The sequence below is a fragment of the Suillus fuscotomentosus genome (genome assembly GCF_016647785.1).
Source record: "Suillus fuscotomentosus strain FC203 chromosome Unknown F5891scaffold_24, whole genome shotgun sequence".
NCBI classification, from domain to species: Eukaryota; Fungi; Basidiomycota; class Agaricomycetes; order Boletales; family Suillaceae; genus Suillus; species Suillus fuscotomentosus.
The window spans coordinates 302,194-318,210 of NW_024539536.1; the positions used below are offsets into that span (position 1 = coordinate 302,194).

Consider the following 16,017-nt stretch of genomic DNA (forward strand, 5'->3'; position numbering starts at 1 on the left):
ATGCGCGACGGAGACTTGAGCAGCGCAGAAAGTGCAATACGAACAGCTCAACTTTCCGGTATTACACTACCCGAAGACATTGTCAATATCGTGCTAAGATATCACGCATTGCACGGAAATACGGAAGTATTCGAAGGATTCATGGCAAATATTTTGACCGGTTCGTATTCGATACATGTACTCGCAACTGTTGATTAACTATATCTATGCATAGGCAAACCTTCTGAAACTCAACGAGATCTGCATATCAAATCGTACCTGCGCGACCCGGCTGTCTTTGCATCGCGCGCATTTCCCACTCGTGCTATTGACCTTCTACATAAGTATGAAGTTTCTGGCCTCCATGCCCCCATGAAATCCTATTCACGTATTATATCCTCCCTATTCTCTGTCTGTCCCTCTCCTTCACCTCCCTCGATATGCTCAACACTGGACGCACCATTAGGAAGACTGGCCGCGAATTCACAAGCTTGGGACCTTTTCGCGCACATGCGCTATGTTGCGCACCCGACCCCAGATGCTCACCTCTACGCGTTGATGATCCGCGCGTGTGCTTCAGCATCCTCATCTCCCGAACCCGAGCGTGCCCTGGACCTGTGGACTGAGATGCTCGACGCGGGAATTGTGCCGACCGAAGGGGCATACGATGCGGTGATCCGTGCTTGTGCGAAGGCTGGGGGAGAATGGGTTTCCGAGGCCATCAGGTTTGCGCGGCAAATGCGCGACCGCTTTGGACGCGGTTCTTCTGAAGTTGGTGGTGGGGACCTTGAAGGGGTTGGCGGGCCACGTACTTGGACGGCTCTGCTGGACGGCTGTAAGCGTGTGGGTGATTTGGGGCGTGCTAGATGGATCCTGGCAGAAGCTGTAAGAGCTGACGGTCTAACTGACGAGATGATGCAGCACATATTCCACGCTTATGCCGCGTACAGACCCCCGTTCAAAAGGGGTGCAACGAGGATCGTGAACGACGGGGCGGTTGTAGCATCAGCTTTGAATCAAGAGGGACCGCTCGCAACCGCCACCGAGTGCCCATCAGACCCGCCCCCAAAATCTGCAGGTGTTTCTTCCGATTCCGGTGCAGTTCCAAAGGATTTGGCTCATATGGCTACAATGCCTTCATTTTCGCACCTCCCACCCCAATCACCGGGCGAGGTCGTCGCAGAGGCCACGGCTCTCTTCGATAGAATCCTTCAAGATGCTAGCCCTGCCTCTCGTTCATCCTCAAACACGCCTCCCGACCCTTTCGCTGGAAGATTCAACATCAGACTCACACCACGCCTCTTCAACGCGTACATATCCGTGTATTACTCACATGCGAGTCTGGAAAGTGCGCGCGATGTGTTTGAGAGGCTGTTTTCATCTTTTAGCGTTGACCTTATGGGTGATTCACGCGCTTACGTCGATGCCCTTGAGAGGTGTGCACTTTCAAGGTCGCATGAACGTGATATTGCAGGAACATGGGCTGATGAACTATGGACGCGTTGGGAAGAGCTTGAGCTTGAGTGGGCCAGTGGGGCCACGAAGACGACAGTAACTGCCAGGCTAGTTGAGAGAGCACACACTGCTATCAGAAGGGTTCATTCCTTGTCTGTCTTTGATTTTTCCAACATCTATAGTCATACTAACGCCTTCATCTAGAAATGGTGATGTTGACCGTGCAATCACACTGCTCCGCACATTTATGTCGCGGTATCCTCCAACCGCGCTGCTGCCTCCGGCCCGCAATCCATCGTCTGTTGATGGAGATGCTCCCAGCATGAAAAAACGTACGATCACTCTCTTCGCAAAACCACCCATTCTCTCGACACGAACGGTCCTCAATAATCCATCCGCTACGCCTCGCCCCCTCGTGCGCCTCACATCAGCCATCGGTCCACCTGATGAGCGTGTACCGCCTTTGCTGAGTTTCGCGGATGTGGAGTTGCTGCATGCCCGATTAGTAGAGCAGGGTAGGGTTAAAGAAGTAGGGTTTCTGAAGTGGGCGTGTAAGGCGTATGAGGGAGCGCTGAGAACTCGTAGGGAAGCTGTCCTTGGAGCGGTTCCGGCGGGAGAGGATGTCCCATGAGAGGCGAGTATCATCTATATTATATCTAGTTACAGTTGTTGCTTTTACACGACGCCATCGCACTGCTCTTATTCATACTAGCTTTCAGTAGCGGTCTGAAAACATCGATTGGGATATATCTGCCACTGAAGTGCTATTGGTATTACATACGACACTGCTCTGCTCTGCTTTCCAAAAGTATCCTACAGATTGTTGAACTACGGCTCGTGCGGTTATGCACCATCCTTGATGGCAAGCCAAGCAGGCCTGCTAGAGATATCCTTCCACCACCTGTGCATCAAATGATTAAATCACATCCACGACAGCCGGCATGATAGCTCTTACCTCAAAAGGCTAGGCCTGCTGTCAAACACCTCAGCAAAGCTACCTCCGAGTCCGTAAAACGCAGTGCCATACGGGAGGTGGTACAAATCAGCGAGCGTGACAGACTAGATAGCCAGCGGATACCGTTAGTTCATATCCAGAGTAGATGTCAAGAGGTGAATCAGACGCACGTCACTAGCAAGGTACTTCTGTTTGCTGAGGATTACCTCATACGCATCCATCTTGCTCTGGAGGCTCGCCAACAGCTCGGTGACACGTGCCTCGTCTGTTTGCAGACCACGGCGCCTTGAAAGATTGTCTCAGCTATGTCGGATCAAGAAAGAGAACTACTCACAGCTTGAACACTTTTTCGAACACAATTGGCTGCACGAAGTTGGTGAAGTTGAAGATCTCGATCGAAGCTGCTTGCTCGAACAGAGCCTCTGCCTTGGGATCGCTAGGAGTCAAGGAGGTGCCTTGGTTGGGGTATTTCTTGCTGAGGTATCTCGCGATTGCGCGCGACTCGTATAGAATGAAGCCGTCGTCATCCTTTGAAGGCGCAAATTAGCGGATGGGATAGATCTGGTCACGATTTTGCTCACGATGTATGGAACCTGTCCGAATGGCTGGATCGCAGTGTGCGATGTGGCCTTCTGTTCGCCTTTGGCCAAGTTGACCGAGGTCAACTCGTATGGGACGTCCTTTTCCTTACAGATGAGGGCGACGAGGCGGGTGCATGTGGAACCGGAGAAACCGTACAACTTGACCATTGTGTGAGATTAGATGTGGGGGTGATGATGGTGGTATGTGATGATGAATATCGATGAACGCATGAATATTTATACCTATGGTCTAGAGATTACGATAAGATCACACGGTGCTGGCGCTGGGGCCATCTTCTCTTAAGCCAATTCAGGAAAGGGTTAATGGCGATTAGGTCTTGCCTTTACAAAGCTCATCAAAGCTTAATGGGAAGGAGCTAGCTGAATGCTGATCAGGCCTAGACCCGAGTAACTGCGTATCAGTACGCGCGCTGGCAAACTCAGCAGCAGGGGGGACATTCAGGATAGCGGCGATCCTGGATGTAGAAGCTGTTGGTTGTTGTGGGGATGTGCTTCTATGTAGGACCTAGAAGTTTCAAGTTGGCGGTGGCTCTGACCAATTACCAATCTAGTCAGTACCATCCACGGAGTTGATTACTGTTAGTGAGTCAGCATCCTTGTCATCGTTGATCTTGTCATCATGTGATGATGAAACCGAACGTTCCCGATCAACCAAGATAGATGCTCCAAACTCACTTATCGATCCACGGTCTTCCACGGGAGACTCTTAAAGTATACGTGTGTCCCCTCCCCCACTAATACTGTTCTTCGGTTCCGGATTCGATACCGCGAGACGTTTCCCCAGAGACCTCAATTGTCAGGATAGCTTTGAAACAGGCAGCGCCTCGTCAATGGATGCTATCAATTTTGCGGGAAACGATCGATGATGTATATATATGATTTGACGACTGGAGCGCTGATATTGCCATCGTACTCGGCTGGACTCTGAAGACAAATATCACGTGCACTTTTCGTACGGTCCGTGCGGTCCACTTGGTTGGAATATGTTAGTGAATTGTCAGTGAACAATACAGAGTCACAATGCACTCCGAACTCTTTCCGAGCCTCCTAGTCCTTCGACTAACTCTTAAGCTGTCTTTTATAACGGTGCAACGCGACGTTATATCTGCTGTCTAGAATTCGGGGCTAGTGACGTGGAACCAGAACGCAATTAATGTCCAAGTGTATGTTGTTCCCGCCTGATTGATCATGCTTGGCTTCTTTAGCAATTCCTGAGATACCTCTCTCAGTTTCAGGGTTGGACCTTCGAAGGCTGCTTGCCGCATTTCCTACCGTAGGCAAGCCTCCTTAACAACATAATCGACAATAGGGCGACCATGTTGAACATCACTGTCGTCTTCTCGACTCATTTCAGCATGCCAGAAGCATATGCCGTGAACATGACTATTGTGACCATGGTCAGACTCAGACCTATTGTTTATGCGAGTGACATAACACCGATATTTCTCCTAGCTGTGGATAGAAAAGGCATGCATCCTCGCCGAGCAGCCTCCCTTCGAGGCCGTTATGAGAATCTTCGGTGTCCCATTATTATGCGGGACTTTGTTTTCTTATTTTCGCATTGTGAAGTCATCACTCGTCACATTTCCATCTGTTGTCATTCCATTAAGCGATATCTTCGATAACCAAGCTGCTTCGCTAGATGGCACCACCGGCAACTTCGATGGGAATGGCGCCACATATGCAGCAGAGTACCTACCTGAGGGCCCGCGGTTGTATAATGGAATCTCAGTGAGGATCATGATGACGTTTCGTCTATTCACTCAGCAATCTTCAGTATGACCTGCCATCGACTTGGGGACAAAGCCAAGACAATGTCATTGCTGGAGGACAAGTTGTGAAACTCTCAAACGCAACTTATGTTCACGAGCTGCACATTGTATATGCAGGGGATAGTTCGGGTAGTAGGTGCAGTCAACTATCCGCATCCTCTAACGCGTCGACTTGAATTCATAGGCGGATTGAGTGGAACGTTCGGCCTGAACTATGCGGATAATTCAGTCAAGTACTTGCAATGTTAGTTTTCCTTGAACCCTATGCGGACTCTGCCAGCTCATGAACAGCATTCAGTCACTGGGCAAGGCTGGTTGAATATCAATGGGGGAGCAATTCAAACGTAAAACGTGCATCATCTTTGCAAACTCATACCGACCTTTGACCCATAACAGACCATACTATTTCGAAGGATATTCATCCACAAAGAATTGGAATTCTAGTCAAATCTTCCAATTATCGCTATCTGTACCGTCTCGTGCGCCGCTTGAAAGCATCACGCTCCCAGAGACGGCTTCTACCTCGAACAGACTTCATATATTCGCGCTCTCTATGACACCATCTTTTGAACTTGCCAGTGGTCTTCTGGTGCCTCAGCTCTCTGTTCGTAGTGCCCAATTCAGCACGAGGTGGGAAGACATCAACGGGCAGCGAGCTCAAGCCGTCGCCATCACCCTTGCGAATCTGCTTCCAGGGAGTTACGCGACCTCCTCGAACACATCCATAAACTCGCGGTACGAAATATCAGTAGCAGGCGAGGGGGTCTCTACGGTCACACCTGGCCTTGTGTATCGCCTGGTACCCGCGGACCAGGCTCGTGTAGACGTCTTTGTTCTCAACGACGGCGGGACAGGAAATGCGACAGTCACGATCAAAAACGAATTTGGAAATGTCATTGGGACTTCCGTGGGATGGCCCATCGTCCCGCTGCGGACCGAATGGACAGCAGACGCTGATGTACTGGCCACACATGAGACGCCCACTTGGTGGAATCAGGCCAAGTATGGAATCTTGTAAGTACTAGATGATTCTCGAGGATTACATGGACTTATGTATTCGCAGCATTCACTGGGGCATCTACAGTGTCCCTGCTTGGGTGAGTATGTTTGTGCTGTCGGTGATGCTCCCGTTGGTTGATGCATTATAGATAGGGCCCGCCTGGTTCATATGCGGAGTGGTATGAGTAAGGACGTTTTTCATCATACGTGGGCTATTTTGACACAGGAATAGCTGGAGCCTCCATAATCCTCCGAATTCCAACTCGCCGACATGGGTACATCACCTGGACACCTATGGGAAGGTATTTATGATAAGCTTTCAGTCAGCATTAACGTTCATGCTTGTGCACTGCAGGACATCGTATATGATGACTTTATTGCCAACTTCACAGCGTCTACTTGGAATCCCAGTGCTTGGTTAGATCTGTTCTCCGAAGCTGGCGCGAAGTACTTTGTCATCGTTACTGTGCGAGCTGCTCGCTATTGGTTGTCAGTCAAGTCTAACCGTACTGCATTGCAGAAACATCACGACGGTTATGCACTGTTTGATACAAAAAATACCACGCACAGAAGCAGTGTATACCTCAACCCATATCGTGACTTTGTCAAAGAGCTCATGGACACTGCGAAATCTGATTATCCCGACATTCATCGCGGAACATATTACTCGCTTCCCGAATGGTAAGAATATTGATACCATGAATATAGCTCCTGTTTCTAATCTCCTGCAGGTTCAATCCATACTTCTTCAAGTACGGGTTTAGTTCATGGCCAGGAGGTTTGGCGCACAATGCCTTCAATGCGTCTGAATTGGAACCTTATACTGGAATACTGAATATTAGCGACTACATCGAAGATTTGCAATACCCCCAGATGCTGTCTTTGGCGCTGGACTATGACACGGAAATCATGGTTAGCTCATCATTAGACCGACCTCTCATCATTTGTTGACGGGGAGCCAGTGGTGTGACATTGGAGGCCCCAATAAGACGTTGGATTTTGCTGCACAATTTTATAACAAGGCGATGCAGAATGGTTATCAGGTCACCATGAATGATCGTAGGTCGTCTTTGCTGCGAACTTTTAGTCATGTCTGATGCAACACCCACTTGAGGTTGTGGTGCAGTCCCAGACTTTGACACACCAGAGTACGCAACATTCGCTTCCCTGTCCACTCGCCATTGGGAGACGAGCGAAGGGATGGACCCGAATAGCTACGGTTTGAATTCTGCCACCAATGCCAGCCAGTACAAGAATGGAACGACCATCATCCAAACACTTGTCGATATCGTGAGCAAGAATGGAAACTAGTGAGGAATAGCCTATCGTCGCCTTGGTGCTTTTTTTAATTCAATCCCGCAGTTTGCTCGATGTCGGCCCTACCGCAGAGGGTGACATCATCGCACCGATGGCAGACAACCTCCTCGCCGCCGGCAAATGGCTAAAGTATGCAGGCGATTGCGTCTATGCAACTGTAAGTCACAAAAACTCTCTTGGCGCTTTTTTTTTCAGATGAAACATCAGGATTACTGGTACCAAGCGGCCCAAGATCCGACGGGATCGTTTAGGTTCCTCACCACACCGAAAACATTTTGCATCATCGCATTCAACAAGCCGAGCGATGGGAAAGTCACGGTGGATGCGGGTGGCGTGGTGCTACCGATTCAAAAGGGAGATAGTGTTGTACTGCTGGGACCGTCAAGGAATTCGCAGAGCCTTGAGTGGGACGTTGATGGATCGGGTGTCTTGACCATCGTGGTGCCTCAGGATCAAGTCAATCAGGTAGATTATGCCTGGGCATTCCAGGTGTCATATTCTGGGTGAACATAGGATTAATTAATAGCAGTGAGGCTGAGTGAACGGCAATGTTCAAACGTCACGTGATAGAGGCCTCGCACGTCTCATTTAAGTTAGATCTGTTGTGTAGATTCACCGGTGACATGGAAGCAGAACAGATTGACGGTTAGGCTTGTGACCCGAGCCTAATTAATAGTGAAGTGTATATGGTTTCAAATTTCAGTGTGAGTGACGTTGTTCCGACTGCCTGATTTATCATGCTTGATTTCTCCAGCCATTCCTGAGATATATCTCTCAGTTTCAGGGTTGGGACTTCGAAACTGCTTGCCTCATTTCGCATGGCAAGCCTTTCTAACAGCATAATCGATACGAGGGTGCCACGTTGAACATCACTCTGGTCTTCTCGAATCATTTCAGCATGTCAGAAGCATATGCCATGAACATGATTAATATTGTGACCATGGTCAGACGGTATTGTTTACGCGAGCGACATAACACCGATATTTTGCCTAGCTGTGGATAGAAAAGCATGGATCCATGTGGAGAAGCCCCCCTTCGAGGCCGCTATGAGAGTCTCTGGTGTGCCATTACTATGCGGGGCTTTGTTCTTCTATATTCACACTGCGAAGTCATCCCTCGTCACATTTCCATCTGTTGTTATTCCACTAAGTGGTCTCTTCGATAACCAAGCTGCTTCGCTAGATGGCACCACCGGCAACTTCGATGGGAATGGTGCCACATATGCAGCAGAGTACCTACCTGGGGGCCCAAGTTGGTTTTATAATGAAATCCCGGTGAGGATCGTGATGATGTGTTGTCTATTCGCTCAGCAGTTTTCAGTATGACCTGCCATTGGCGTGGGGACGAAGCCAAGACAATGTCATTGCTGGAGGACAAGTTGTGAAATTTTCGAACGTAACTTATGTTCATGAGTTGCATGTCATATATGCATGGGATCATTCGGGTAGTAAGTGCAGTCAGCCATCCGCATTCTCTAACACGTCGACTTGAATTTGTAGGCGGATTAAGTAGAACATTCAGCCTGAACTACGCGGATCACTCAGTTAAGTACTTGCAATGTTAGTTTTCCTTGAACCCTACGCGGACTCTGCCAGCTCATGGATAGCATTCAGTTACTGGGCAAGACTGGTTGAATATCAATGGGGGAGCAATTCGAACGTAAACCGTGCATTGTCTTTTGCCAACTAATACTGACCTTTGACCTTTATCAGACCATACCATTTCGAAGAATATTCATCCAATAAGAATTGGAATTCTAGCCAGATCTTCCAATTATCGCTATCCGTACCATCTCATGCGCCGCTTGAAAGTATCACGCTCGCGGAAGCATCTTCTACCTCAAACAGACTCCATATATTCGCACTCTCTATGACACCTTCTTTTGAACCTGCCAGTGGTCCTCTGGTGCCCCAGCTCTCTGTTCGTAGTGCCCAATTCAGCACGAGGTGGGAAGACATCAGCGGGCAGCGAGCTCAGGCCGTCGCCATCACCCTTGCAAATCTACTCCCAGGGAGTTACGCGACCTCCTCAAACACGTCCATAAACTCGCGGTATGAGATCTCAGTATCAGGCGAGGGGGTCTCCACGGTCACACCTGGCCTCGTGTATCGCCTGGTCCCCGCAGACCAGGCTCGCGTGGACGTCTTCGTTCTCAACAACGACGGGAAAGGAAATGCGACAATCACCATCAGAGATGAATTTGGAAATGTCATTGGGACTTCTGTGGGATGGCCCATCGCCCGGCTGCGGACCGAATGGACAGCAGACGCTAATGTGTTGGCCACACATGAGACGCCCACTTGGTGGAACCAGGCGAAGTATGGAATATTGTAAGTACCAGATGATAGATGGTTCCCGAAGACTGAGATGATCCATGGACTCATGCATTTACAGCATTCACTGGGGTATCTACAGCGTCCCCGCTTGGGTAAGTATGTTTGTGCTGTCGGCGATGCTCACGTTGGTTGATGCATTTTAGATAGGGCCCACCTAGTTCATATGCGGAGTGGTATGAGTGAGGAGGTTCTCCATCATATGCGGGCCATTCTGACATAAGGACAGCTGGAATCTCCGTAATCCTCCGAACTCCAACTCGCCGACGTGGGTACATCACCTAGACACTTATGGGAAGGTAACCGTAATGAGCTTTCAGTTAGCATTGACGTTCATGCTTGTGTACTGCAGGACGTCGTATACGATGACTTCATTGCTAACTTCACAGCATCTACTTGGAATCCCAGAGCTTGGTTAGATCTGTTCTCCGAGGCTGGCGCGAAGTACTTTGTCATCGTTACTGTGCGAGCTGCTCTTTATTAGTTCTCAATCAAGTCTGACCATGCCGCATTGCAGACACATCACGATGGTTATGCACTATTTGATACAAAAAATACCACGCACAGAAGCAGTGTATACCTTAAACCACATCGCGACTTTGTCAAAGAGCTCATGGACACCGCAAAATCTGATTATCCCGACATTCATCGAGGCACATACTACTCACTTCCCGAATGGTAAGAGTACTGGGGCCACGATAGCTCCTGTTCCTAATCCACTGCAGGTTCAATCCATACTTCTCCAAGTATGGGTTTAGTTCATGGCCAGGAGGCTTAGCGCACAATGCATTCAATGCGTCTGAGCTGGAGCCTTATACTGGAATATTGAATATCAGCGACTACATCGAGGATTTGCAATACCCCCAGATGCTGTCTTTGGCGCTGGACTATGACACGGAAATCATGGTTAGTTCGTTATTAGACCGACTTCTTAGCATGTGCTGACGGGGGCTAGTGGTGCGACGGTGGAGGCCACAATAAGACGTTAGATTTTGCTGCACAATTTTATAACAAGGCGATGCAGAATGGCTATCAGGTTACCATAAATGATCGTAAGTTGTCTTTGCTGCGAATCGTTAGGCATGTCTGAAGCAAACCCACTTGAGGCTGTGGTGCGGTCCCAGACTTTGACACACCAGAGTACGCGACATTGGGTTCTTTGTCCACTCGCCACTGGGAGACGAGCGAAGGGATGGACCCGAATAGCTACGGTTTGAATTCTGCCACCAATACGAGCGAGTACAAGAACGGAACGACCATCATCCAAACACTGGTCGATGTCGTGAGCAAGAATGGAAACTAGTGAGGGATAGCATCGTCGCCTTGGTACTGGTTTTATTTCATTCCACAGTTTACTCGATATTGGTCCTAATGCGGAGGGCGACATCATCGCACCGATGGCAGACAACCTCCTCGCTGCCGGTAAATGGCTAAAGTACGCGGGCGACTGCATCTATGCAACTGTGGGTCACGAACACTCTTTTTGCACTCCTTTTTTTAGATGAGACGTGTGCGCATCAGGATTATTGGTATCAAGCGTCTCAAGATCCGACGGAATCATTTAGGTTCCTCACCACACCAAAAACATTTTGCATCATCGCATTCAACAAGCCGGGCGATGGGAAAGTCACGGTGGATGCGGGTGGCGTGGCGTTTCCGATTCAGAGGGGAGATAGTGTTGTGCTGCTGGGGCCGTCGAGGAATCCGCAGAGTCTTGAGTGGGACATTGATGGATCGGGTGTCTTGACTGTCGTGGTGCCTCAGAATGAAGTCGATCAGGTAGATTACGCCTGGGCATTTCAGGTGACATATTCTGGGTGAACGTAGGATTGATAGCAGCGAGCACTAAATGTCTGATGGTCGAACGAGTGAATGAATTTTTTATTTGGCCGTCTACGCTCTGTGACACGAGCTCATCAATATTGGTGCCACGTGCACTCAGGTGGCAGTTGTCTTATCTAATATCTTCCTACTTTCAATTTTTCGATGAACTTAGTCTGTCTGAACCACCAAAGTGTTTGGTGCCTTTCAGTGATTGTTTTTTTATGTCGATTTCTTGTGTTGCACACACTTGACCGGTCGACCTTTCAATTAACTTTGAAATTGTCGCGAGTGTCTCAATCTCAGGCTGGTCAAGTGCAACATGCGCCGCGCTTTGCAGCAATCCCTTCCGGTTGTGTTGCTATTAATATTGGCAATCGGCAAGGTCTGTCACTAGCGCGTGCCACAGAGTCGATGCCCTCTCAGACGAGCGTCAAGTCATCCTTCAACTGCATTTCATCACCATCCAGGAGTCTTTCACAGTATCGGAGTACTGAAACATCCATCCATCAGCTCAAACAAGCTAGTAGCTCTTCAAAGCTTCACATTTTGCAATTTCAATCACTTTACAGCAAGTGACAAATCTTTGAGCCCAGCTCATCGCCGTTGGACAGACTGAGCACACTGAAAAATCGTTTCACAACTCCATTACTTGTACCTGCCCTCAAAACATCCAAGTTTCAGCTTGGTCTTTGATCCTTGGATTGGTATCCTCAATTATTCTGTCCCATCTCACAATCTGTATTGCGATTATCATTGTTCTCTTGTCAAGAATCGATGTCAGTATATCCGTCTCTTATTCCCTCTCTTGTCGTCTGATCTCATGAACAGTTATTGGATATGTCTGAAGGAACTTGGGAAAAATTGTGTCAAGTCGCTGCCAAGGGTGCTGAACATGACTTTCGTGAACGCCACCCCCATCCGAAATGTTTGGAAGGCACCCGGGTGGCCCTTCTCAACTACATCTATCCATTATTAGACAAGAAAGACCAGAATCAGATCATTTGGCTGCATGGTACTGCGGGCGTTGGAAAGTCTGCCGTCGCATTTACGGTAGCTGAAAGGATGAAAGGATTGAAAGTGGCAGAGCAGAGTCAGCAGACACATACAGAGACGCGACTCGCTGGAACATTCTTTTTCTCCCGCAAGCACACGAAACGGCGTACAGCCGGTTACTTCTTTGCGATGCTTGCCTACCAGCTGGCCAGCAATTTCCCCAGCGTCAGGACGCATGTGAATAGAGCTATCCTCAATAACCCTGCCCTTCTAGACCCTGACAAGTCTGTTCGCGATCAGATGGAAGGCTTGTTTCTTCAACCACTCAGGAAGCTTCAATATAGACTACGTGAATGCGGCAGTCCGCCTTTGGTGTTCGTTGTCGATGCCCTTGATGAATGCACATCCGAAACCCTCGATCAACCCTCATTCGAATTCTTTGATAGAGACAAATCCGAAAGCGAAATTGCTGAACTCATATCCCTGCTCGCTCAAGCTCTTCGCGATCCTGAACTGCCTGTGACTCACATTCTAGTCACAAGTCGCTCGGAAGGGCATATTCGTGAAGTCATGCACAACGAACATGTGCGCCCGCTAGTAGGCGAGATACCAGCGAACATTTCTGGTGAGGGTGTTGCTACCGCCATCTCGCTAGACGGCGCAGATGTCGATGAAGACATTTATCGTTTCTTGGAGGACTCCTTCGGAAAACTGCGGCTTCGCTATCCCACTTTTCCGCATCCAACGGATGCCCAACTTGAACGGCTAGCGAGCCGAGCGGGTAGACGTTTGACGAGTCAACTGCTACCGGGAACGGAAGTGTACAAGTTATACGACCTTATCCTTTCCACATGCGCTGACCCGATGTTGGCATACATGCACTTGTCCATTGTTGTTGTCCTTGTAGATCCTCTGCCGCTCTCACAAATATCGGAACTTCTTGGCCCTGGTCAGGGCAGGGACGTAGAGAACGTGCTAAGGCAGCTACGGTCTATAATAGATATTCCTACCGACAGCAGCCTCCCCGTGAATATCTATCACTCGTCCGTTCGCGACTATGTTTCTCACCACTCAAACTGCTACCTCCGCCAAGTACAATACATCACATCACCACACTCCCTTCTTGCATTTTCTTCTCTCCACTTGATGGTGCGCGAGATTCCAGAAAGCACGGCCCTCTTGAATGCGCTCTCGGAATTAACGAATCATAGCCAAGTTATGCAACCCGATGACCCTCGGAAATTAAAACACTCATTATCCTTCATGGTCCAGCCACCGGAGCCAATGCAAGCTCTTATAACTTTGTTGTGGCTTCGGGGGAATTACCATCCAGAGTTACAGTTTTGGCTAGATACCCCGGACGGGCGTGCCTGGCTGCAGACAAAAGGAGTAAGGGACTGGCTGCAGACCCAGGGGGGAAAGGGCTGGATGCTGACCGACGGGGGAGACGAATGGTTGGTGACCCCAGGCGGGCGAGATTGGCTGCAGACAGAGGCCGGGCGAGACTGGCTGGAGACGGACAGTGGGAAAGACTGGCTACAGGCAGGCAGGGGGGGGGAGAATGGTTGTGGACCCAGGGCGGACGAGACTGGCTGCAAGCATAGGCCGGGCGAGACTGGCTGCAGACAGATGCCGGGCAAGACTGGCTGCAGGCCAATGGACAGAAAGATTGGTTGTGGACCCAGTGCGGGCGAGATTGGCTGCAGACAGAGGCCGCACGAGACTGGCTACAAACAGAGGCTGGGCGAAATTGGCTACAGACTTACTGTGGGGAACACTGGCTGCAGACTGACGGCGGGCGGGACTGGTTGACCACACAGGGCAGGAAATACTGGCTGTTCATACAACCTGAGGATGGGCGAGCTTGGCTGCAGACAGAGGCTGGGCAAGACTGGCTGCAGGCCAACAGTTCCACCCAGCTATCTTTGCCGCTTCCTCACCAGCAATATTCATCCTCGTTCTCCCAGCAATATCTGTCCTCATCCCCCCAACCATTTGTGCCTCCACACCTTATGCAGACCTGGGATAGTTCCTCAGTGCTGCAGATGTCCGGCGTGAGACACCAATTACGAACCTTTGATGGGCAAGCTTGGCTGCAGACCGAGGATGCGCAAGAATGGCTGCAGACCCCGCGCGGGTGAGACTGGCTGCAATCCCGGGATGCGCAAGACTGGCTACATACCGAGAACGGACAAGACTGGCTGCAGTCACAGGATGCCCGAGACTGGTTGCATACCGAGAACGGACAAGACTGGCTGCAGTCCCAGGATGCGCAAGACTGGCTGCATACCGAGAACGGACAAGATTGGCTGCAGTCCCGGAGCAGGCATGACTGGCTGCAGACCAAGGGCGGGCGAGACTGGCTGCAGTCCGAGCACGCGCAAGGCTTACTGCAGACACTGCGCGCACGAGACTGGCTGCAGACCGCGAGCGGAAAATACTGGCTGCAGTCGGAGCACGCACCAGACTGGTTGCAGACCCAGGGCGGAAAAGATTGGCTGCGGTCGGAGCACGTCCAAGACTGGTTGCAGAGTGAGAGCATAGAAGACTGGCTGCAGTCTCAGGATGTGCGAGACTGGCTGCATAGCCAAGATGGGCAAGACTGGCTACATAGCGAATATGGGCAAGACTGGCTGCAGAGGCCGGACGGCCAAGCGTGGCGGCTGATCACTGTCTGGGTGACCATGGAAGAATTCACGAGTAATTCTGAGGCGATCAAAGAGTACATAATCGCTCCAGAATTGTCTTTGCAACCAGCTTTTCAGGCTATCCGGCTTTTCAAGGCCCTGCCGGATTTCTTGATGTTCCTAGTATTTCTGGTGTTTAGACGTCAGGATCATTCCACCACAGCATTACCGGACATGAAGATCATCCATGCTATGAAAGCCCTTTCAAGATCCACAGACGAAGCACGGAAACAAAGTCAATCAGCTTCGGCCGCCCTCAATTACGCATGTCAAAATTGGGCTATTCATCTGTCGCGAACTCCGAAACCGTGGGATGCGAGGCTCGCGCATATGTTTCAGTCTTTTTGGAATCGTAATCTTGCCTCCTGGCTCGAAAGGCAGTGGTGTTTGAAGGATTTGCCGTCTTGCCTCACTATTTTGTCCGACGGCGAGAAACTTGCGAAGGTAAGCAGCTTGTGTTCCCAATGGTTTCATAGACTCGCAATCTGACCTGTGCTTATAAGAACATCTTCGAGCCCCTGGGTCATATCAGTAATCATTCTGGAGCTCCGGTTTGATGCCACACGTCACACTAATAGATCTCGTTATCCTATGCATAGGTATCTTAGTACTGCTAAGAAAACATTTTGCATCATCGCGTTCAACAAGCCGAGTGATGGGAAAGTCACGGTGGATGCGGGTGGCGTGGCGTTTCCGATTCAGAAGGGAGATAGTGTTGTGCTGCTGGGACCGTCCAGGAATTCGCACAGAGTCTTGAGTGGGAGTCGAGATTGATGGATCGAGTATCTTGACCATCGTGGTGCTTCAGGATGAAGTAGATCAGGTAGATTACGCCTGGGCGTTTCAGGTGACATATTCTGGGTGAACGTAGTGATAACGGTCATTGGTCAAAGCGTCCACTGGTGACGTTAGTCACATCAGTGTATCACGTGTTTGACAATTTAGCGCTCCGAATCGTGACGGACGATGTGAACAATTTTTTATTCCTTTGGGTCCACTTCCACCACTGTCACTCAACCAGCCACAACCGTGTATACATATCACGCCATACAATTAATGTGTGGACAGCGCCAGTCTCATTGACCTTGCTTGGTCTTTTTA

At 49.8% G+C, this 16,017-nt stretch overlaps 5 protein-coding genes across 5 annotated transcripts; 4 read left to right on the forward strand and 1 right to left on the reverse strand.

Annotated features, from left to right (window-relative positions):
- Positions 1-2,065, forward strand: F5891DRAFT_1128258 (uncharacterized protein; the record flags this gene model as incomplete). The annotated part of the gene is made up of 3 exons (XM_041364259.1): positions 1-160; positions 215-1,586; positions 1,639-2,065. 3 exons carry the CDS (start codon positions 1-3, stop codon positions 2,063-2,065), a joined length of 1,959 nt encoding a protein of 652 aa, XP_041226515.1.
- On the reverse strand, positions 1,958-3,462 carry F5891DRAFT_274050 (glutathione S-transferase). The gene is made up of 5 exons (XM_041371159.1): positions 2,971-3,462; positions 2,724-2,917; positions 2,560-2,674; positions 2,390-2,493; positions 1,958-2,335 (listed from the first exon to the last, which is right to left on the reverse strand). The coding sequence occupies exons 1-5, from the start codon at positions 3,136-3,138 to the stop codon at positions 2,278-2,280; spliced, it is 639 nt and encodes a 212-aa protein (XP_041226516.1). The 5' UTR covers positions 3,139-3,462; the 3' UTR covers positions 1,958-2,277.
- A 1,035-nt stretch (positions 3,463-4,497) lies between these two features.
- F5891DRAFT_951329 (uncharacterized protein) lies at positions 4,498-4,773 on the forward strand (the record flags this gene model as incomplete). The annotated part of the gene is made up of 1 exon (XM_041375034.1): positions 4,498-4,773. The coding sequence occupies one exon, from the start codon at positions 4,498-4,500 to the stop codon at positions 4,771-4,773; it is 276 nt and encodes a 91-aa protein (XP_041226517.1).
- F5891DRAFT_274124 (glycoside hydrolase family 29 protein) lies at positions 4,734-7,685 on the forward strand. Its single transcript, XM_041371160.1, has 13 exons — positions 4,734-5,007; positions 5,062-5,107; positions 5,160-5,777; positions 5,827-5,860; positions 5,916-5,947; positions 5,995-6,064; positions 6,118-6,228; positions 6,283-6,443; positions 6,494-6,674; positions 6,725-6,821; positions 6,877-7,072; positions 7,125-7,236; positions 7,287-7,685. The coding sequence occupies exons 1-13, from the start codon at positions 4,851-4,853 to the stop codon at positions 7,584-7,586; spliced, it is 2,115 nt and encodes a 704-aa protein (XP_041226518.1). The 5' UTR covers positions 4,734-4,850; the 3' UTR covers positions 7,587-7,685.
- Positions 7,686-8,125: 440 nt separating this feature from the next.
- On the forward strand, positions 8,126-15,473 carry F5891DRAFT_1188045 (alpha-L-fucosidase-domain-containing protein; the record flags this gene model as incomplete). Its single annotated transcript, XM_041366939.1, has 19 exons — positions 8,126-8,353; positions 8,400-8,526; positions 8,579-8,638; positions 8,693-8,738; positions 8,792-9,409; positions 9,474-9,507; positions 9,563-9,594; positions 9,642-9,711; positions 9,765-9,875; positions 9,930-10,090; positions 10,138-10,318; positions 10,368-10,464; positions 10,519-10,714; positions 10,764-10,875; positions 10,934-11,191; positions 12,065-13,996; positions 14,050-14,283; positions 14,437-15,360; positions 15,420-15,473. 19 exons carry the CDS (start codon positions 8,126-8,128, stop codon positions 15,471-15,473), a joined length of 5,475 nt encoding a protein of 1,824 aa, XP_041226519.1.
- Between the last annotated feature and the right edge of the window lie 544 nt (positions 15,474-16,017).

Bases quoted from the DNA above. Each gene is read 5' to 3' on its own strand.
- F5891DRAFT_274050 (XM_041371159.1), bottom strand. From the start codon at position 3,138: ATGGTCAAGTTGTACGGTTTCTCCGGTTCCACATGCACCCGCCTCGTC. The intron at 2,494-2,559 runs GTGCGTCTGATT...CTGGCTATCTAG, and splicing joins AGAAGTACCTTGCTAGTGAC to TCTGTCACGCTCGCTGATTT. The intron at 2,336-2,389 runs GTAAGAGCTATC...TTTGATGCACAG, and splicing joins AGCAGGCCTAGCCTTTTGAG to GTGGTGGAAGGATATCTCTA.
- F5891DRAFT_274124 (XM_041371160.1), top strand. From the start codon at position 4,851: ATGTTCACGAGCTGCACATTGTATATGCAGGGGATAGTTCGGGTAGTA. The intron at 5,948-5,994 runs GTAAGGACGTTT...ACACAGGAATAG, and splicing joins TCATATGCGGAGTGGTATGA to CTGGAGCCTCCATAATCCTC. The intron at 6,444-6,493 runs GTAAGAATATTG...AATCTCCTGCAG, and splicing joins TATTACTCGCTTCCCGAATG to GTTCAATCCATACTTCTTCA.